Source organism: Orcinus orca, chromosome 3, assembly GCF_937001465.1.
Source record: "Orcinus orca chromosome 3, mOrcOrc1.1, whole genome shotgun sequence".
In the NCBI taxonomy this organism is placed as follows: Eukaryota; Metazoa; Chordata; class Mammalia; order Artiodactyla; family Delphinidae; genus Orcinus; species Orcinus orca.
Window position 1 is genome coordinate 2,898,754 of NC_064561.1, and position 22,749 is coordinate 2,921,502.

The 22,749-nt window shown below is 49.4% G+C and overlaps 2 protein-coding genes and 1 long non-coding RNA gene across 7 annotated transcripts in view; 1 reads left to right on the forward strand and 2 right to left on the reverse strand.

Moving 5' to 3' along the window:
- ZFR2 (zinc finger RNA binding protein 2) overlaps positions 1-7,963 on the reverse strand; it is a 43,773-nt gene extending 35,810 nt beyond the window's left edge. For all 4 annotated transcript variants that reach the window (XR_007476196.1, XR_007476195.1, XR_007476197.1 and 1 more), the window contains exon 1: positions 7,840-7,963. Coding sequence is in view for 1 of the 4 variants with exons in the window: in XM_033400744.2 (XP_033256635.2) it covers positions 7,840-7,892 (53 nt within the window). In the remaining 3 variants the exon portion in view is untranslated. The remainder of the gene's footprint in view (positions 1-7,839) is intronic.
- On the reverse strand, positions 206-7,321 carry LOC125963794 (uncharacterized). Its single transcript, XR_007476202.1, has 2 exons — positions 4,063-7,321; positions 206-1,284 (listed from the first exon to the last, which is right to left on the reverse strand). It is a non-coding gene; the product is annotated as an uncharacterized LOC125963794 (long non-coding RNA).
- Positions 7,964-14,224: 6,261 nt separating the features above from the next.
- The window catches only part of ATCAY (ATCAY kinesin light chain interacting caytaxin), a 36,876-nt gene continuing 28,351 nt past the window's right edge, over positions 14,225-22,749 (forward strand). The window contains exons 1-2 of one of the 2 annotated variants that reach the window (XM_033400746.2): positions 14,225-14,359; positions 16,629-16,747. In XM_033400746.2, the coding sequence (XP_033256637.1) occupies positions 16,671-16,747 (77 nt within the window). In that variant the 5' untranslated portion in view covers positions 14,225-14,359; positions 16,629-16,670. Of the gene's footprint in view, positions 14,409-16,628; positions 16,748-22,749 lie in introns of both variants that reach the window. The other variant, XM_004277203.4, reaches the window with a different exon arrangement.

A 22,749-nucleotide genomic window follows, 5' to 3' on the forward strand; every position in this document is an offset into this window, starting at 1 on the left:
AACACTTGGAAATCGCAACCTCAACGATCACCTACTTTGCAGTGCTATGGGGAGAAAACCTCGGCTTCGGCATCCTGACCTAGCTCAGTTTCCCAGGTGCGTCTGTGACTACTCACAGGGTTGAGGAACATTCGGAGCTTAGACGGTGCACTGTGAAGGGCGATACCCAAGGCTAACATGTGCACTCAAGACATTCATCAGGGAGGATATTTTCAAACCTGTTTTATTGGCAGTAAGATCACATTTGTTATTTTGTGGGTACACGCATACATATACACCCAGAGAGATGACTTCATTTGGCACTTCAGTTCACAAGGGTTTTTTTGTTTTTTTTTTGCGGTACGCGGGCCTCTCACTATTGTGGCCTCTCCCGTTGGCGGAGCACAGGCTCCGGACGTGCAGGCTCAGCGGCCATGGCTCACGGGCCCAGCTGCTCCGCGGCATGTGCGATCTTCCCGGACCAGGGCACGAACCCATGTCCCCTGCATCGGCAGGCGGACTCTTAACCACTGCGCCACCAGGGAAGCCCCACAAGGGTTTTATTATTTTATTTTTATTTTTTGCGGTACACAGGCCTCTCACTGTTGTGGCCTCTCCCGTTGCGGAGCACAGGCTCCGGACGCGCAGGCTCAGCGGCTATGGCTCCCGGGCCTAGCCGCTCCGCGGAATGTGGGATCTTCCCGGACCGGGGCACGAACCCGTGTCCCCTGCATCGGCAGGAGGACTCTCAACCACTGAGCCACTAGGGAAGCCCCCCACAAGGGTTTTATATTCAAAACATACAGCATACCATACATTCATTCCCATAACAATTCTGATTTTTCTAACAGAAGTTTTTTTTTTTTCCATGAAAGCCTTATATGCACTCTCCATGTTAAATATCCATTTCAGACCCAGGTACTCCCAGAAGACATCCTGGAAAGGGATCTGGTGAACTAAATCCTTGGGCTCTTGGGAAGATGATGGAGAATTTCATGCCCTTACGCCCATCTGCAGCCTTCTTTACAAGGTAGTCAGGAGTCTCCAGCTCCCAGTCAGGGCCAGCCTAACTCAAGACAGAGCCACTGGGCTGCTTGGTGTTCCCGAGGCAGGGATTCCAGAGACTCGTGATGGGAGTTTCCTGAGCATTGAGGGTGAGCCATGTTCTGTTTGGCAGTGGAACTCCCAGAATTCTCTTCTGTCCTTCTGAAAAGGAACGTGGTGCTCACATGGAAGGTGGCTGCATAGTTAGCCCCGCTGATCAGATGCTTAAGAATGCCATCTTGTTGATACATGCTGGTTAAGCTAAAGAGAAAGCATTATGTACACTCGCCCTCCCCAGGAGCAGTGCAAGTGAGAGGACGCCCAACCAGGATCAATACGGCCGTGCCTTTTTGCTGCCATGAACCAAATAGGTGAAATGCTGTTCTGGGCACAGAGAGGGCTCATCCGTGGTTCCAGCCCTCTCCTGCTGTTTTAAGGGGCAGAAAAACCTCCACAGCAACATCTATGCTGGTCTAGCACATGGGCCTCTCGTGTCAACAGAGGGAGGTGGGACTAGACAGCCAGTGTGAGTTTCTCATAAGCAAGTACAACAGACGTCGAACCACCAACCCTGATTCAAGCAATGACATTCAAAATTTAAAAGAAGCCACTGGCTTTTTTAAAAACATTCATTCCGGGCTTCCCTGGTGGCGCAGTGGTTAAGCATCCGCCTGCTAATACAGGGGACACGGGTTCCAGCCCTGGTCCGGGAAGATCCCACATGCTGCGGAGCAATTAAGCCCGTGCGCCACAACTATTGAGCCCGTGTGACACAACTACTGAAGCCTGCGTGCCTGGAGCCTGTGCTCTGCAACAAGAGAAGCCACCGCAATGAGAAGCCCTCGGCAACTAGAGAAAGCCCACGCACAGCCATGGAAGACACAACGCAGCCAATAAATAAATAAAATCTATTTTAAAAACATTCATTCCAAGAGTCTTAGACATTATAGTTCTTTCTGTTCCCAGAGAGCAAAACTCACAAGGAGTTAACCTCAGTCAACAAAAGTGAGTTTCCAAACTACAAAGTGCTACAGAACCAAAGTGAAGTAATTCTCAATTCTTAGTCAACAGTTAATTTAAATATGCAAGCAGACAGTGATGTGCTGCAAATGCAACTTACCTCTGGGGGGAAAGAAAACCTGCCCAAAGCACAATATGTACCAAAAAAAAAAAGTCCCGTTCCCCCAAATATTTACAAATGAAGTTTCTAGCTAGAAAAGTCTAGCAAGCTTAGAATTACCCTCTAACGCAAGTATAAGAGAAAAGGACAGGCAGAGAATGTCAGTTCCCAGCTGGTGTGTGGATACCACAGTACAAGGGACAGAACGAGGGAACAATTACCCACCAGTTAGACCTTGGGTGGTACCAAAAGCTTTTCCTACCAAGATTCTAGAATACCCTATGAGTAAAGAGCACACTTCAGATTTAAGGTGTCACAGACATACAAAAAAACAAAAGAAACAAGCAAAAAATCCCTGCATTTTGTCAAAGCTTCCTAATTTTGTTTTGAGTTAGACAGCGTTTCTCACCTTAGATGAATAAGCTATCTGAACAGCTCAGAGCCGTGATGAAGACAAAAACTGGTATTCTTAACATACACGCAAAACCCCACGACCTTCTTAATCGACTAAAACCAGTCAAAAAGGAGGGCTCCTCCTTCTAGCTGGAATACATACTATTCCTTTTAATTACCAAATGTATCTATAATGTCTTCTACATTATCCTTCTGTGATTAAACTTTTAAGAACAGAAAGCAAGGTCATAAAGTGGAAACAGGTGTCATTTGGCTCACAGTCTGACTTTGGTTCTGGTATTTAAAATTTGGGGGATTTCATGTAGGACAGGGAATTGTGGGTTCTCTGGGAAACTGGGAAGACTTGCCACTCTGGGTTCAGTGCCACGTGTCAATGACAGGTGGGAGGGTGGGGTGCGCAGGCTGTTTTGATCCTCCCCTGACAGACCCTCTATCCTCTATCTTAGACGGTATTCACACATGTATGTGTCTGCTCCTTACAAGACCATCTGCAATTCCTGATCTGAAGGTTCACAAACTTTTGATCTACTAATAAAGAATGAATAAAGAATGAATATAAAATAATGAATATAAAATATAGACTATAAAATAAGGAATGAATACGAGGTTTATAAATACCCTTCTACACGTTTCCCTTACTTTTTAGGACTGCTCAGTTATTCATCCAGATCAATGGTCTTTGTCTCCTTACCTCCAAAACCACATAAGAGAACACCAATTACACTCACATGAAAAAAGAATTTTAAAGGATCATTTGAAAATGCTTTTAAATTTGATGTATTTGTTCTGATCATTCTAAATACACACATTGGTAGATCCAGACAAAAGACAAAATATAAAGTAAAACTTTTAAAAATTCAAAAACAGAATATGTTGAGGAAAAAAATCTCTATTAGGAATTAACTTATGCTCTGATGTTGGTGAGTTGACTTTTAGCTCTAAAATGGATAAAAAGAAAATTCAAAATCCACACTTCAAAAATTTTAAATGTACCTAATGTACGTGTGGTTGGAACACAGATAGTATAGTTCTGTCATTTGAAAGGTTTTCCTTAAAATATGCTGAAATCAGGTCTCGCCTGCAGTTGAGAGCCTTCCTGAGATGGGTCTTTAAGAAAACAACAGCAGGCACACTGTAAAAGGAGAACTCCTGTGCCTTGCTTTCCCAGGGTCCACCTCCAGTCAATCCCATCGGGGAGTACACGGGAAGTGCTGCTGAGGTGCAATCATTGTCAGGACTGCTTCAAACTCAACTACAGGTTCCCACGAGCCCCACTCTCCTGCTTTTGGGTGTGGTGGCAGGTGCACCCAGTCCCTGAGGCAATGACACCAGATTCTCTCTGGCAGCTTGTGTTTCTGGGACCTAAGCTCAGGGGACAGACAGGCCTTGGAGGGTAACGTTCACTCTGGAAGGGCCTGGAGACCAGGGGGTCAGAGATGGGGTGCAGGCAACAGAGGCTGGCCTGGGTATGACCAGGACCGTTCTGAATCTGGTCGTAGCCGTACCTGACAGGGCAGCGGTCTCCTACCTGGGTGGTGTTAATGGGTGATTTTTCATCTGGCAGCACTGGGGCTGCCTATGCTGCCCCCCATGGCTGACGTGGGCTCTGTTGCCTTTCCCAAGCTATCTGTTGCCTCTGGAAGAGATTATTGAGAGACATGGGTTGGGTTATCATTACCATCCCCATGACACTGGACCAGATACTTCCTCGGCCTCCCCACTCCAGAGCAAGTAATTTTGCAAGGTCTGAAGAATGCGGCCCTAAACCACAATCTGACTAGGGCCCAAACGAAAGGGGCAGGATCCAGGTGACAGCGTAAAGAATGGCGGAACCCAGTCTCCGCCAGCAGGCCCCACTGCTGAGCGGCTGCATCAGGCTAGGTCTGCCACCACGAGCACCTCCCCAGGCTCGGGCATGCCCTACCATGGGGCAAAGGCACGGCCTGGGAGCCAGGCAGCCCTCATTCCTAGCCAGACACCACCACTCACCACCCTGGGGATCCTACACCAGTTACTGCACCCCGAGCTTCATTCTCTTATCAGCAAAATGGGTATCATTAATACCTAGCTCATGGGATTATTGTGAGGACTGGACGAGATATCAAGTGCTTGGGACTTATTCAATACAGAGAATCAGTAACCAGCGCTTCACATTGTTATCCACCACTAACAGAGTTCGATGGGGTTCCAATCAGGCTTCCAATTTCCTGATATTCTCCAGATGAAGGAATTCGGCTATTAACATTTATGCCAAAAGCTTATTAAAATAGAACTTCTCCTGATGGGAAATCAAGTATTACACCAAAACCCAGTAGCTGTCTTATTTAGGTTTAACAAGGATGCAAAGGTAGAGGTAGCCAGCTACACTAGATGGGTGGTATTTTGACAAAACTGCTAGAAAAGGGAAATATCACAGTAGATCTGGCCCGCCTGTCACATTCCACCCCTGGGGACATCCACCGTACAGCTCTGAGCTCTCAATGCTTTCATTACCAACTCGACTTAACTCACACAGAACTCTGCTGGATTTCTTGAGCAGCTCTCAGCCTCACACCTGAAAACTGCATTCAGTGCTAATTAAACACACTGTCAGATTCAATTTTCCACATGGGATTAATCCTTAATTCTGAACACGTGCAGCACTAACTCTAAGTCTAAAAAAGCTTTATGAGATTTAAAAGACCACCTAAAGTAAAATAAATGAAAATCATCATTATTTACAAGTAATTACAAACTTTTCTTATAACTTCATGAGTAAGTGTGCATCCGATTCTTACTGAACAACAATTTAAGAACAGTTCCAATTCCAACCCTATTTATGGATGACAATGTAAGGAATATTACTATCCAGGGCTATGGTTACCAATTTTAAAAGCCAAAAAAACCTATGCAAAATTCCTCTAAGAAATAAACTGTCGTCTTTGCTTTGGCAATCCATGAAATGGGCTTTGTAAATACTGTTGTCCAGTATTTGTCCATAAAGTTGGTACTCACAAAATCTGTTACCTCATCAGTTTTTCCATGGCACATTATGTAAGAAATATATACTTTAAAAGCAGCTGAAGGTTTCAAGCAAAAGTTGTTTTCCCCAAAAGAGAATGTCTAGTTAACTTAAAACTATTCAGACAACGCAGATTATCTTGTTTCAAGGTTTTCTGAGACTAAAATTGATTTTGCTATGATTCCTATGGGGTTTTTTTGGGTTTTTTTTTGTTTTTTTTTTTGTTTTTCTTTTTGCGGTACGCGGGCCTCTCACTGCTGTGGTCTCTCCCGTTGCGGAGCACAGGCTCCGGACGCGCAGGCCCAGCCGCCATGGCTCACAGGCCCAGCCGCTCCGCGGCATGTGGGATCTTCCCGGACCGGAGCCCGAACTCGTGTCCCCTGCATCGGCAGGCGGACTCTCAACCACTGCGCCACCAGGGAAGCCCGATTCCTATGTTTTTGATTTAGTTAAATCTACTCCTTTCTCAAGGAATAACACACACCCTTGGGGACAATTCTAAAGACACTGACTAATTTGACATTCAGTTCGTGGTAGTTTAACATCCTTAGTCACATGTGTGTTTACTGTATCACCTAAGTCATCAGAATCCAGACAAGAGCTGTGCCAAAGTGTTTAAATACCTTAATTCAGGTAAATGACAAAAACATCTGCTGAAGGCCCGCACTTACCTGTTTTACCAGTTAAGTGCTCAAACTTCTCCTCTGGAAGGTAATCTTAATAGAAAACCTAACATTCAAGTGATTCTCCGCATCTCACTAAATAATGCACAGGAGAAAGAGAGAAAAAAAGAGAAAGAGAAAGGAGAGAGAAAGGAAAGAAAGCATTGGCAGCAAGCAGAAAGAGGGGCAGAACATTTCCAAAAGGGTGTGGTCTCTGACAGCCTAGCCTAGTCCTGCTGCTGTAACTAAGCACTGGCAATAAGAATGCTCTACCACCAAGGATGACGGAAACAGGGAAGGATAACATAAAAATGTAACACTCTGTAGCCATTCTTTCCCTGACCAGCCAACACTACACCTTTCAGACCACTCTGAATACAGAAAGCAGGAAGAGCTCTCTCAACTTCCACAACCCCTGGTTCCAAGGCCTGACCGAATTCCTCCTGATTCCACAGGAAAGAACACAGCAGCACCACAACAACTGGGTTGAGGAAGGGGTGGACACTAACTTTCCACTAGCCTTACCTATTTTCAACGTGCTGAATGAGAGCATGAAACAATCCTAACAGGCCCGTGGTGCAGCAGGCACCTGTCGCTCAGTTATCTAAGGGGCGGTTTGAATCCAGTCTGTGAGAAACTGGCCCAGGAGGAGGTTCTGCCAGGCTACCAGTTGGCAAGTGACACCAGGGCAACAAACGAAAGTGGGTAGGGGAGCACTTTCCCCCAGGGATGCCCGCTCTGCCTGCATCCCCGCCTGGGACCTGGTCTGGTGTGCCAGGCTGAAGGACTGAGACCACAGACAGGCTCCAAGGAGAAGCCCTGGAGAATGATGTGCGTGTGTACATTTGGGGTACAGACACACCCCATGTATCTCTACCCACAGAGCCCTCCTTCCTCAGGCTGCTTCCCATCCCTGCCCACCCCCATCCCTGGCTATTCCCTTGGCCCCTGTCTGCCAGGAGATCTTAAAACATCCAGTCGCCTCCTCCACTGAGTTTCCAGGTCCCTCTACCCTTCCTTACTGTTCTCCCTCCCCAGGAAGCCCCAGGTGCCCACTCTCCTATTGGGTCTCAGGACTTCGCTCAGGTCAAGACTGCTACGCCATCAAGTCTCTGCCCGCCCCTCCAGTCAGGCCTCTATCCCCCTCCCCCATGCCTCTGCCTCTCCCCCCGTCACCCTCCCAGGTCTCCGTGTTCTCTAACACCCCCTCCCCCCATCAGGGTTCTTACCTCCAAACCCCACATCCCCCTGCCTGGCCAGGAACCCCTCCAGGGCTGTCTTCCCCCCCACCTCCACTCCGCTCTCCCTCGCCGAGGTCTCTGCTCCACCCTCTGCCCCGCCAGGTGCACTCCCAGATCTCTGTCTTCTCCCCACCCCCACCCCAAGTCAGGAGGCTTGACCTCCCCGCCCTCCGTCCTTGGCCCTCCCCCAGTCCGGCCAGGTACCCTCCCAGGCAGCCCCACCCCTCGTCAGATCTCGGCGCCCCCTCAAGTCCATCCCCGCGACAAGCCCAGAACCCTCTACCACGTCAGGAGCCCCTCTGCTCTCCCCGACAGTTACAACTCGGGGCCGCGGCCTCCCCAGGGCCGGGGCAGCGCGGGCGGCGCGGGGGCCATTACCTGTACTGCAAGCCGGCGCCGTGCGCGAAGCCGTAATAATTACTCGCCGCCATCTTGGCTTCTCCACAGTGCGCCCGCTGACCCGGAGGCGCGAAGGGGCGGGGCCGCCGGCGCGTGACGTCATCCGGCCCGCGCCCAGGCCTCGTGCCGCTTGCGCCCCGCCACGCGCCCCAGGCCCCGCCCCCCACGCGAAGCTTGCGCCTTCTTGCTTCCTAGTCTGCGCCTGGGGGCGTGTCTTTGCCTCGAGCCAGCCCCGCCGCAAGCCTCGCCCCTTGCTTGGAGCCCCCACCTTCCCTGTGAGCGCCCAGTATCCGGGGTCTTTGGCTCCACCCGCTCCTTCCCGCCAAGCCCCAGATCCGGCCCTCTGTTTCCGTTCAAGCCCCGCCCCTCGCCGCAAGCCCCGCCCCTTATCGGATTCCCCTCCTTTCCTTTAACCTCTCAGCTTGGGGATTTTTAGGCTGGAAGTGATTTTCCTTTTTGTGCCCTTGGGTGGATTTGGTTGCCCCGCTGACCGTTTCTGGCTGGGTGAATGTGGCCCTACTGATACGGCCAAGTCCTGCTTGTCCCTTCAGCAGCCCCCTGGGTGCCAGTCTTTTCGTGGAGCCTTCTAAGGCTCCAGTACCTAAAATTCAGTGGCTCTAAATTAGTGCTTCTCAACTGGAGTGTTTTGCCCCCAGAGGAGAGTGAGCAGTGTCTGGGGACATCTGTGGTTGTCACGACTGGGGGTGCTCCTGGCATCAAGTGGATGGGGACCAGGGATGCTGCTCAATGCCCCACAGTTCCCAGGAGGGCCCCCACGACAGAGAATGACCTGGCACCAACGTCAGCAGTGCCAAGGTGGAAAAACCCTATTCTAAGGGTAATTCATTTTGAGTGCTATTTCTTGACCCACTTACTATAGGCAGGGCCATCTTGGGGGGGGGTGCAACAGTAAGCTGCATGGCACCAGTCCTCAAGAACTTAGATTCAGGGAAGCAGATCATAACCAAACTATTACAATTAAGGTAGTCTTTGGTTAAGAACAGATTTATTGAGATATAATTCATGTACCATACAATTCGCCCAACTAAGGTGTGCAATTCAATGGTTTTTAGTATATTCAAAAAGTTGTGCAACCATCACGACTAATTCCAGAACATTTTCATCACCCAAGAATAAACCATGAACTCTTAACAGTCACTTCCCCACCCCCACCCCAGCCCCTGGCCACCATTAGTTTGCTTTCTGTCTCTATGGATTTGCCAGTTCTGGACATTTCCTATAAATGGAATATCAGTCAGCAATAAAAAGGCATAAACTCTTGATACACACCACAACTTGGTTAAAGCTCTAGAGAATTATGCTGAGTGGGAAAAGTTCTATTTACGTAAAATTCTTGAAAGGTCAAAAATCATAGAAATGGAGAACATATTTGTGATTTCTAGGGGTTAAGGACATGGGGAGGGGGTAATGGGGACTGGGGGTAGCTATAAAAGGGCAACATGAGAGATCCTGTGGTGATTGAAATGTTCCGTATCTTGACTATATCAAAAGCAATAGTGCTACTGCATTATACTATAATTTTGCAAGATGTTACCATTGGGTAACATGGTGGAAAAGGGTACATGGGATCTCTCTGTGTGATTTTTTACAACCCCATGTGAATCTACAATTATTTCAAGTTTTTATATTAATTTTTTAAAGGCAAAAAAAAAGAGTACATTTACCAACCATGGTGGGGTGGTGTTGTTTTGCCACCCTTTTAAGCAGGCACAGGGCTAGTTAATTCTTGGATGGAAACCATGGCAAGCCCAGGGTGCCAAGGAAAGCCGTATGGGTGATTTAGTGGATGGCATTCTTCCATTTGTGTCTTAATGACCATGTGTGGCCACAAGAAACAATCTAGTGCGTCTGGAAAACGCAGCTCTCCTGCCATGCCCTGGCTAAAGGCCAGCGTGGTAATTACACATGGCCTCCCTCCAATTTCCTGCAGCTCTAACTAGATAACCCAGGCTGCATGCCTTTTACAAAAGCAGGTCTGTTTTGATGTTTTCTCTGGTTGCATAATATCTTTTCTTTCCTGTTATTTGCTATAAGCATTGTGCTAAATGCTTTACATGCATAATCTTATCTAGTCCTCACAATAGCCCTCAGAAGTGGGTATAGTTGATTCTCGTTATTGGCAGCAGTTCTGTTCTATAAAGTTGCTGCAAACACTGAAATAGCAAAATACTGACCCATTGCTCCTAGGGGAAATACAGGGTTAGGTTCCTGCGAGCCTCTGGTCACAACATTTTCACCAACTGATCAATACATAACCTTGTGTTATGTGTTTTTTTGTTTGTTTGTTTAAAGGCTTCTTATTTAATATACATTGTAGATTCCTTAACATTGAACTCACATTCCAGAGCACTATAACTCACACATCAGTGAAGCTTATCTAACATGCTTATTTTCTCCATAAGGGCACAGCACAGCCTTCTTGTGCTAACAAACACTAGACAGCACTTCAGCACCATGTGTGGGGGCCATTAGAAATAGAGAAATCACCAAAAAGAAAAAAGCACAAAAATGTTAAAAGCACGGCACTAAATTGACCCAAAAAAGGACAGCTGTTTACAGCCTAGGCTGGAATAAACATCATCTGGTTCAACCTCAGCTGACAGCACATGCACAATCAGCACTCAGATTTTTTCACTTCTCTGTGTTGTCTACAAATGACCCTGGAAGCACAATGAGTATTGATTTTGGGGGTCACAAATAAATTTCAGCCAGTAGGCAAATTTACAAATACTGTGAATAATGAGGATCAAATGTATTTGTATGAATCCCCTTTGCAAATCAGGAAAAGGAGGTTTAGTAATTTCATTGCCTCAACAAACTCCACTGAGAACTAACTTCGTTTCAGGTATTCTTCTAGGGCAGGGTTTCTCAACGACCGCACCATTGATATTTCAGACTAGATAATTCTCTTGGGGAAGGGGCTGTCCTGTGCACTGTAGAGTGTTGAGCAGCATCTCTGGTCTTTACCCACTCGATGCCAGAATCACCTCCATCCCCCAAGTCATGATAACCAAAAATGTCCCCAGACATCACCAGATGTCCCATGGGGGGGTAAAATCGCCCACAGGTGAGAACCACTGGTCTAGGGATTAAAGATATAGCAATGACAAAATGAAACATCTCTGATCTCAAGAAACTTACATTCTCGGGGAATGGGGCTGGGGAGTTAGTGTTTCATGGGGACAGAGCTTTGGTTTGGGAAGATGAGAAAGTTCTGGAGATGGATGGTGGGGATGGTTACACATTGTGAATGGAATTAATGCCACTGAACTTTACATTTAAAAATGATTAGAATGGCAAACTTTATGTTATGCGTATATATTAATATGTATAACCACCATTAACGATAAACCAGACGACAGCCAATCTTGGTTCACGCAGCGGCTCGGTGGCGGGCTGCAGCACCACGGACAGCTCCCAGCGCGCTCTCAGGGAGGAAGAGCTGCTGCTTTACAAACGTCCTTCTGTTCCAAATGCTTTTCTCCCCTTTCTTCATCCATCCAACTCCTACTCACTCCTCAGCGCCCAACCCACACGGTCACCACCCCTGCCCCACTCTGAGAAATCTCCCCATGTGCCCCCCAAGCCACTCTGCTCCAAAGATGTCAGCCCAGACTCCCTTGCCCATCTGCTTCTCCGAGTGGGAGTTCTACGAAAGCAAAAAGTCTTCCTCACGTTTCGGACCCCAGTGCCCAGTACTAGAACAAACCTGGATTTCCCGCTCAGTGTCTCTTCCCAGAGCGCCACGTCCTCCAGCCAAGAGGTGCAAAGTCCAGATCTTGTGCTGGAGTCTCTGGGCTCTCCTTCTCTGCTGTGGGGCGGTTGCCTTTATGCCTTTGGCTTGGAGGGGGACCGACCCTGATGCAGTGAGTGGGGTAGCCACGTGAATAGAGTGTTGTCTGAGACCCACAAGGGGAGCCAGCGTCCGTGCATTCTACCTGCATTTCCCGAACATCTCCTTTGTGACGCGTGCTACTGCCTTGGCACGTTACAGTGTACAAAACCAACCAAGTCTCTTTTGAAATTTCTATTCCAATGGGGGGTGTGTGTGTCCTAGAATAAACAAAGAAACAAGTAAATAATCTCAAATAGTGGTAAGTGTTATGAAAAAAGACTCATCAGGTTCCTCAATACCGTAAACATAGAATTAGTGTATGACGCAGCATTGCCACTCCCAGGTATATACCCCAAAGAACTGAAAACAGGGATTCAGATAAAACCATGTACACCCATGTTCATAGCAGCACTATTCACAACAGCCAAAATGTAGAAACGCTTTTTGTTTATCCACTGGTGAATGAATAAACAAAAAGTGGCACATGCATACAATGATATACATGATTCAGCCATAAAAATGAATGAAGCACTGACACACATCACAATGTGCATGATCCCTGAAAAATGATGCTCAGTGAGAGAAGCCAGACACAAAAGATGGCATAGTAGATTATTCCATTTATATGAAATATCCAGAACAGGTAAATCCACAGAGACAGAAAGTGGATTAGTGGTTGCCAGGGGCTGGTAAGGGAGACGTAAGAGACTGCTTAATGGGTACGGGTTTCCATTTGGGGCGATGAAAAAGTTCTGGAACTAGACAGTGCTGATGGTGGCACAACACTGAATGTACTTAATGTCACTGAACTATACACTTTCAAATGGTTAAAATGGTAAATTTTACATTATGTGTATTTTACCACAGTAAAAGAGAAAAAAATTTTTTAAAAAACTGAAAAACAAATCAGACTAGATAATGGGATGGAAGATGATGGAGTGAGAGGCAAGGTAGGCGGTGAGATTAGGAAAGGCCTCTTTGAGGAGATTACTTCTGAGCTGACACCTGAGTAATGCAAACATCTGGGGGAAGAGCATACCTGGCAGAGGGAGCAGCTTGTGCAAAGGCCCTGTGGTGGGAATGAGCCTGATGTGTTCACAGAACAGGCGAAAACCATCACAGTGATTAAGAGGGGCAGGAGGTAACAACAGGCATCCATTCCTACTTAGGATCATGTATTGACATTAGTTTCCTGTGGCTGCCATAACAAAGTACCACAAACTAGGTGGCTCAAAACAATAGCTTTTTTTTTCTCTCTCTCACAGTTTTGGAGGCCAGAAGTCTGAAATCAAGGTATTGGCAGGGTTGGCTTCTCCTGGGGGCTGTGAGGGAGAATCCATTTGGTGCCTCTCCAGCTTCCGGTGGTCACTGGCAACCCTCCATATTCCTTGGCTGGTCGATGCATCATCCTGACCTCACATGATGTGCCCCCCCCTTCTCTTCTCTTATGAAGTCACTTGTCATGGGATTTAGGGCACATCTTAAATCCAGGATGATCTCATCTGGAGATCCTTAACTTAATTCCATCTGCAAAGACCCTTTTTTCCAAATAAGGTCACATGCACAAGTTCCAGGGGTTAGGACATGGACATATCTTTGGTGGGGGGGGGGACACCATTCAACCTGCTACCAGTCTAAAAATAAAATCAGCAACAGCAAGAAACACGCATAGAACTTTTCTCATGCTGCGGCACCGTGCCAAGCACCCTCCCTGCATCACCTCATTAAATGCCGAAAGGCCAGTACCCTAATGTTTCCATTTCACAGATGAGGAAACTGAGGTCCAGGAAGTGTGATCACTTACCCAACCAAGTCCCCAGCCAGTGGCTGAGCCAGTGTCCCGATCCACTTATGGTTTGATTTCAGAGGGTGCACTCTTAACTCTATACCATTCTATGGTCTTCCAGGGCGGGGCTGACGCACGCACACCTGCAGGGGGCGCCTTTCCCTCGGAGGCCCCGAGCGAATGTGTCTGAGAAGGTTCTGTCTCCCCAGCACCCAGCCCGGTCTTCGGCCCATGGCTCATCGTAAGTGGTCGGCTGAGGGACCCATGAAATGGGTCCATGAGGATATTATTTCCTCCCTCCCTCTTAATCTAAGGAATGAGGCCATCGCTGCCACTTATTTATTTGTTCCTTGTTTTGTTTTTAAATCTGTGATGCGCCATCAGGAAATCATTTCCGCTTCTGCCCCTGGTGAGGCTCTTGGAAATGCTCCCCTCTCAGCCAATGGAGAGCACCGATTCTGGCAGGGGGCTGTGCTTTTTGGTCAGCCCTGCCCCCATCCACCCACCCTGCACACAAAAGCAGCATAATTAACTGTCTTAAGGAAGCCGAGCCTCCGCCAGCTGCGAGCTGGCAAGAAGAAAATACCTCGGAGGCACGAGGACCAGGGACGCAGCCGCAGCCGAGCGAGGGGGAGCCGACCGCTGACTGCAAGCTGTTCCCCACCCGTGGACAAAAGCGCCCATCCGCGCCCGTCGCATTGCCCTGGGTGACCTTCCTTGGATGCGGAGTCCGCGCCAGAGTGCATCTTCCTCGGATGCTCTGAAGGCGAGGGATGCCCGGCTGCATCCGCCCAAGGCTCTTCTTTGTTTGCGCGTAACCGGGAGAGGCCGCGGAGGTAGCCGGGACTCACGCGGAGGTGAATCCACTTTCTTTCTCCCCGCCCTGCCGAGGAAGATTGTCCGCAGGTATCCGCCGCTACAAACCCCCTTCTGGCAGATGGGGCGGGTGGGAGCAGGGTCTTGTGATTCTTGGGATGCTACCAGCTCCATTTTACCCCACGCGGAGAAAAGCATCCGCCCCCCACACACACACCCACAGTTCGCCTCCCATGCCCACCGTTCACCTGGATGGCAGAGGATTGCACCATTTCCAGGACATGCTTAGAGATTAGGCAGCTCAAACCCTCAGCCCCTCTCTGGGATGCTTCCTGAGAGACCGAAATGTACACGTCCCACCTCTGTGCATTTCCTATTTATAACGCCGTGAGCGGATTTGGAAAAGGATTTGATAGATGTGTACGTAAAAGCTTGCCTATGGGGTGGGGAGGAAGGGAAACGGTTGAAGACAGAGATTCCTCCTCCTCTGCCTGAACTTGTATGTGATGTGCTGATAATTCAGCACCACAGCGGGAAGGCACGCTTCTCAGCTCCCCCTCGCTGCCTTATTTGTCGTCCTCGAACGTGAAGTCGGGATCAGAGGGCGGGAGCGTCCGGGGCCCTGCGGTCACCCACCCACACCCCTCATTTAGAGGATCGTTGGGCCAACATGTGTGGCCCCAGTCTCAGCTGTGGGTGGGGTGGAGGTGGGTGGTCCTTTCTGGGGGTTGAGGTCACACCCAGCTCAGGATAAGGAAAACAGACGCAAAGACCACTCCCTTCAGAAAGGAAATGAATTTCCATTGATGGGAACTTTCCCTTGCAATAAGTTCCTGGGCAGTTGTTGCCCACAGCATCAGGAAGACATCTCTCTCTCTCTCTCCTTTCCGTACTGCGTCTTACTGTCCCTCGTCCATGAATGAATGACGACATTCAGGGCAGTGACAAGAATGGAGTGAGAAACTCTCACTGAAGTGGGGGAGGGTCGAATTTCAGACATCCCGTCCCCCCTGCCTGACCCTCACCTGTCTCCGGCTCCCTCTGAGCCCCAATCCCAAATGCAGACCCTCCATCCACAGGGGCTTAGGTCCAGCGAGGGGCTCTGGAAGACACACCCAAACTAAGAGCCACCCACCAGCTCTAGAGGGGCAGCCGCAGTGAGTGGGGAGGGGGGAGGGGCTGGAGGCGGGACCTTAGGTGCTGGCAAGTGAGGTTGACAACTTCTCAATCTCAGATCTATGGACATTTGGGGCCGGATCATTCTTGGTCATCTGGGGTACCATCTGGGGCACTGTAGGGCACTGAGCGGCATCCCTGGTCTCCACCCACTTGATGTCAGTAGCACACCGCCCCCCCCACCCCCACCCCCGCACTTGTGACAACCCAAAATGCCTCCAAACATTGCCAGATGTCTGGTGGGGGAAGGCAGAATCACTGCCCGTTGAGAACCACTGGCTTAAAAGCTCAGAACCTGCACTATTAGTTGAGTCATAAGATCCTGGGGGATCCTTTCTAGACCAATTCTTTCATTCACAGGCAGGGAAACTGAGACAGCGGAAGTCTGCCATGCCCCAGGATAGACTCAAATTCAGTCCCGCTCGGCAGTTCTCACCACACTCCCAGACAGCCCAGCACTCAAGCCCCACCTAAAGTGCTGCCTCCACCCCATCCTTGCCCCCAGCTGGTTCCTCGCTACGCTAGGATGAAAACAAAACTGGCATTTTGTGGTTGCTACAAATGATGATCCTGATGTCCAGCCCCAGGCACTTTCCGCACTTCCTTTTTCAGTCCTAGGGTCAGTTGTCAGGACTTGCTTCTTCGTTGGGGGAGGGGAGGGGACAGAGGGGCAGCACAGGTGGGCTGCAGCAGATAGAGGTGGGTTGGCGTTAACCAGGTCTTGTCTGAATGTCAATCCCAGCAAGGAAGCTTAATTCTATCAGTCATTAACACAGTCATTTAGTGTAAATGACTTTAATTGGATTTATTGCTTCCTAGTTGAAGTCCAAGGTAAGGGAGGGATGGTGAACCTTGCAGAGGATGGATTTCAGAGCTTCAAAGGGGGTGTGCTTTTAGCTGGAGGCTCAACCCCTCCTTTGGTTTCAAACTCCAGACCCACATGGGTGTTCAGCTTTCTATGCCTCTGTTTTCTCACTGGTGAAATGGAGAAGCCTCATGGGGCTGGGCAATGATTCAATAAGACAATGGACACAAGAGCTCTTTGCAGATCCATCTCTGAAGTTCTGTGTGTGAGTGGGGAATTGTCGTTATGATGATTGTCCAGTAAAACCTCCATCCACTGCCCTCCTTCAGGATTCATCCTTGCTTCAAGTCGGTCCTTGCTTCCCAGCTCCCATGGGGACCACTGAAGCCACGCTCCGGATGGAAAACGTGGACGTGAAGGAAGAATGGCAGGACGAAACTCTGCCCAGGTACAGCTCCCTAGGTGTGCGTGTCAGATGTGGAAGGAGCGGGCCCGACACTGCTCCCAGGTGTGAGGCAGAGACACCCCAGTTGACCGGGCCAAGAGCATAATTGATATTTGCTGAATTATTTAAGATTGATTTCCCACCTCCCTACCCTGCCCATCCCTGCCCAAAGTGCCAAAATAGCTCCCATTCCCACACTATTGTAAGAATTCTAAACATTCTTCTAAAGCCATCTCATGGGCGGTTACAATATTCTTACCTGGGTTCCCATGAATTCAGGTAACAGCGTGTTTTTACCTGCAGCAGCCAGAGGGACCCTGTCATACCCCTTAAAAGCCCTGGGGCAGGGACTTCTCTGGCGGTTCAGTGGTTAAGACTCTGTCCTCCTAAGGTAGGGGGCCCGGGTTCTATCCTTGTTCAAGGAACTAGATCCCTCATGCCAAAGCTAAAGATCCCGCACGTGGCAATGAAGATCCCGCGTGCTGCAACTAGGACCCAGCGCAGCCAAAACAAAACAAAACAAAAGGCACGGGGGCTTCCCTGGTGGCGCAGTGGTTGAGAGTCCGCCTGCCAATGCAGGGGACGTGGGTTCGTGCCCTGGTCCGGGAAGATGCCGCGGAGCGGCTGGGCCTGTCGGCCATGGCCGCTGAGCCTGCGCGTCCGGAGCCTGTGCTCCACAACAGGAGAGGCCACAACAGTGAGAGGCCCACATACCGCAAAAAAAATTTAAAAAGGCACGGAAACAAATTCTACCCCAGAGCCCCCAGGAGGAACCAGCCCTGCTGGTGAAACTGATTTCAGACTTACTTCTTTGTCTAGATTCGTAAGAAAATACATATGTGTCGTGTTGTTGTTGTTTTTATTTTTTATTTACTTATTTTTGGCTGCGTTGGGTCCTCGTTGCTGCGCACGGGCTTTCTCTAGTTGCGGCGAGCCGGGACTACTCTTCGTTGTGGTGTGCGGGCTTCTCATCGCGGTGGCTTCTCTTGTTGCGGAGCACGGGCTCTAGGCGCCCGGGCTTCATACGATTTAATATGCTGAGTATTTCACATACTTGTTTACAGTCTGTTCCCCACCATGGAACCCACGAGAGCAGGGGCCTTTGGTTTGATAACAGGCATATAGCTGATGCTCAGTGGATATTGGGTGAATGGATGACGGTCATTGGTATGAGTTCAAAATTGTAGGAAGCAAGATGTGCGTGCCCACTGCTGAGATACTTGTCTCTCTGTATTCTCCTCTGGCGAGGCGTTGGGTAAGAGAAAATACAGTCAGCACAGGCTCCCCTTCATTCGTCGGCTGGATGCAACTGCTCATTTCCCTCCCACTTTTTTTTTTTTTTTTTTTTTGGCCAGCTTGCAGGATCTTAGGATCTTAGTTCCCCAACCAGGGATCGAACCCGTGCCCATGGCAGTGAAAGTGCAGAGTCCTAACCACTGGATCGCCAGGGAATTCCCTCTCCCTCCCACTTTAATGCAAGGAGTTTACCCACAGGAGATGATGCCCGAGAGTTAGTTGCATAACCATCCAGGAAGGAAGAGTCAAAGGGACTGGGCATATTCACCCTGGAAAAGACAATTTGGAAAGGAGCTCAGTTGGTGAGGGTGCTCAGGGCAGAACAAGGGTGATGGACAGGCATGAAAGGGATGCAGGTTTGAGTCTAAAGTAGACTCTTTGGACTCAAATGGTCCAATCTGTGCATGCTTTGTACGGCCAGCCGGCCCATTCAAAAGCAAAATGGGCTGATGGGGGAGGTCTGGAGCTTCCTGTCCACCTGTCCCAGGAGAAGCTGTGATGTCAAGGGCATCACCCCCTCATTTGAGAATCTTTAGCCCTCTCTCCAGTCTAGTCATTTTCAGTGTCGATGTTTCACGCACATCCTTATGATTCTTAAAGCGACAGATGGGGACTTCCCTGGTGGTGCGGTGGTTAAGAATCCGCCTGCCAATGCCAAGGACACAAGTTCGATCCCTGGTCTGGGAAGATCCCACATGCCGTGGAGCAACTAAACCCATGTGCCACAACTACTGACCCAGTGCTCTAGAGCCCACGAGCTCCAACTACTGAGCCCACGTACTGCAACTACTGAAGCCCATGTGCCTAGAGCCCATGCTCCACAACAAGAGAAGCCACCGCAATGAGAAGCCCGTGCACTGCAACGAAGAGTAGCCCCCGCTGGCCACAACTGGAGAAAGCCCGCGTGCAGCAACGCAGCCAAAAATAAATAAAATTTAAAAATAAAAAATAAAGTGATAGATCCCCACCTCAGAATAGCCGAGAATCTCTTTTCTGCGCAGTACCGTTGTCTTCAGGAAGACAAGTATTTCGGGAAAGAGACGGCGACTTCATTGGAGCCGACCTCCTGTTCTTTCACTGTTAAAATGTTCTTCGTTCTACATTCCCTCTTATAAGTCTTTCTCTTTAACTCAATACAAGGAGTGCTGATGCCTGGATTTGTAGAAAGGGGTCTGATGACACCCGGACCTGGCAGTTTGGGCGAATTAAGGACTGTTTTTATCAGGGGCTCCTGATGTGGCTAGGAATGCTCCAGAATGGACAAGAGCCGCCTTGGGGAGCTGTCCCTCGTTCCGGCATGGGAGATCTGTTTCCTCCCATGGAAAAGGTGGAAACAGATGGGATGATCTCTGTGGGTTCCTTCCAGCACCAAACACCCGGGGTTTGGAGGCATCTCCAACCAGTGTCAGCCTCATTTACCCTGTGGTCCCGTGAACCCTAGCCCCTGTCCGAGACCAAAGCATCCCTCGGTCTGGACTTTGAGAACCTTCTGATTCAACCCTGCCTGCCCAGGTGGCAAACCCCAACCCTTCCTGGACATAAAAAAAATTCTCTGATGACAGCACAGGACTCACCTTGCTCACTCTAATTTTATTTCAAGCAACACAGCGGAACCAAGAGGGTATGAGCTGTGGAACCGGACAGCCGTGGGTTCAGATTCCAATTCTCCAGTGGGCTTGCTTGCCCACCTTGGGCAGCTCTTCGAGCATCTTTGTGCCTCAGTTTTCCTATCTGTAAAATAGGGACAATCATTCCTGGCTCACAAAGTTGTCGCAAGAAGTCGATGAGGTATGAGTTGCGAGGCAGCTGAGCCAGGCTGTCTAGATGTAGAGGGCTGCCCACGGGACTTGCTGCCCTCAGCCTCATTCTTATCAGCCTGTACCTTGTTCACTCTGGTTCCTTTTTCCCATTCCCCCATAAAAGAGACCCTCCTCTCCCAAGCCTTGTTGAGACAAAGTGGAGCTGACTGCAGCTGCAAATGTGAATTTCAAGTGAGTTTCCCCAGCTGCAGAGGGTTCCTCTCCCTTTTCAGTAGTTCAGTGTTTGCAGGATAGTGGCCTGGCTGTGCAGCCCTGGGGTCAGGGACATGCCTTCGTCAAGGCTCTGTCCTCCTCGTTCTGGGAGAAATGAGTACAGCTCCTTATACAGCGTCCAGCTGCAGCTCAACATAAGCACCTCTGTCTGATGCCAGACAACCCACAATTCTATTCCTTCGAGCTCAGTGATCCCTTCCTGGGTGGGATCCTCGAGCGGCCCTGGGTGTGTCCGGGTGCTCGCCCTGTGCCCACAGCCCCCTCCTGCTGCCATTGCCTTGCGGCGTCTTCCTGCACCTCCTGCTCTTCTGCAGGTACCTGTGGACCCTAGCTGAGAGAGGGCAGCCTGGAGACGATCCATCTACCTGCCTTGCTTCCACATTCATTCATTCTAGTGATATGCACCGACTGTATGCCAGGCCCTGGGTGAGACGCTGGGGACACGTGGAGAACAGGAGAGCCGCCCTTGTGGGGTGTTCACAGTCTGGCGCAGAGACAGGCGGTCCCTTATAACCTCACAGACCAATGAAAAATTGCAGCTGGGTTCTTGGCACCTGGAGAGCGCCAGGTGGGGTCTGACTGGGTTGGGGACATTGGGGGAGGTGCTGACCCTGAGCTCTGAAGGATGAAGAGGTATGAACAGGGGAAAGAGGCTGGAGGTAGGGGTCAAGCATTCCAAGCAGAGAGAGCAGCACGTGCAAAGGCCCTGAAGCCAGCGGAAGCAGATCGAGGGACTGAAGAAAGGTTGGGTGGGGAAACTGAGGACCAGGGTGGGAAAGTGCTTGGCCCGGGTCTCACAGCTAAGGAGAGGCAGGTACAGGGTTAGATGTCTGAATGGTGTCTCAGCCTGCTCTGCCTTCTATAACCGAGTGGTCGTGGGTTTTGCTTGTAACTTTTTATTCTTTTTTTTCCTTTTTATTTTTAATTGGAGTGTAGGTGATTTAGAATGTTGTGTTAGTTTCTACTGTACAGCAAAGTGAGTCAGTTATACAGATACATATATCCACTCTTTTTTATTTTATTTTTGGCTGCATTGGGTCTTCGTTGCGGTGCATGGGCTTCTCGTTGCGGTGGCTTCTCTTGTTGCGGAGCACGGGCTCTAGGCGCACGGGCTTCAATAGTTGCAGCACGGGGGCTCAGTAGTTGTGGCACATGGGCTTAGTTGCTCCGCGGCATGTGGGATCTTCCCGGACCAGGGATGGAACCTGTGTCCCCTGCATTGGCAGGAGGATTCTTAACCATTGTACCACCAGGGAAATCCCTTCCACTCTTTTTTAGATTCTGTTCCCATATAGATCATTACAGAGTATTGAATAGAGTTCCCTATGCTACACAGTACGTTCTTATTATTTATCTATTTTATATATAGTGGTGTGTATGTGTCCATCCCAATCTCTCAATTTTTTTTTTTTTTTTTTTTTTTTGGTACACGGGCCTCTCACTGTTGTGGCCTCTCCCGTTGCGGAGCACAGGCTACGGACGCGCAGGCTCAGTGGCCATGGCTCACGGGCCCAGCCGCTCCGTGGCATGTGGGATCTTCCCAGACCGGGGCACGAACCCATGTCCCCTGCATCGGCAGGCGGACTCTCAACCACTGCGCCACCAGGGAAACCCCCAATCTCTCAATTTATCCCTCCCCCTGGAACTTTTTATTCTGACATAGTCCCAAGCTTAGAAAAAAAAAAACTATAAGAATGGTATAAGGAATATCTGTAAACTCTTACCCAGATTTGCTGATTGTTAAGATTTTACTTCCTTTGCTTTATCATTCTCTCCCCCAACCCTGGTCTTTCTCTTCTGCCCCTGTCTCTCCCTGTGTCTGTCTGTCTGCTGTCTGTCTCTCTATCTATGCTCAATCTGTTTGTATCTGCCCGCCCCTGCACAGGGCAGGCCAGGCAATGTCCCTCCCCCAGCCCAACACACGCACAGAGGTGATTTCCTGTTGCCCAGCTCAGCAGTCCCTCATGCAGGAGCCGTGGGTTTAGGCCAGGAAGTGATGGCAGGCTCTGAGCAGAGCGTCTTCTGCCTTCCTCAACTCCGCCATTCTCTTTCCTGTGCTCCAGCGATGCTGGGCTATCATAGCAGGATACCACACCCCGGGCAGCTTCAACAGCAGACATTTATTCTCTCACAGCTCCAGAGGCTGGATGTCTGAGATCAAGGTGCCAGCAGGGTTGGCTTCTGGTGAGGGCTCTCTTCCTGGCCGCCTCACTGCATCCTCACGTGGTCTTTCCTCTGTGCTTGCATGTGCCGGGGGAGCTTTCTCGTGGCTCTCCCTCTTCTTGTAAGGTCACGGTCCTAGGGAATCAGGGCCCCAACCTTTTGTTTTTTTGGCCATGCTGCACATGTACACAAAACGGGCATGTAAGTTGTCTTCAGTCTCAATCTGAAAAAAAGATGCCTCTTTAAAACCTTCTGACTTAATCTGAAGCTTGCTTTTTTTTCTTTTTTAAATGGAGGTGAAATTTACATAACATAAAAATAACCATTTTATTTTATTTTATTCTGTGCCATGAGCATGTGGGATCTTAGTTTCCCAACCAAGAGGTGATGGTGCTGGGGGAGACGAGAGCAAGATGAATGGACAGAGGTGTTGGAAATTGCAGAGAAGGAAAAGGGGCAGATTTATCTGAGTATCTGAAACCACCAAAGTTGCCAATGGATAATTCTTGAATG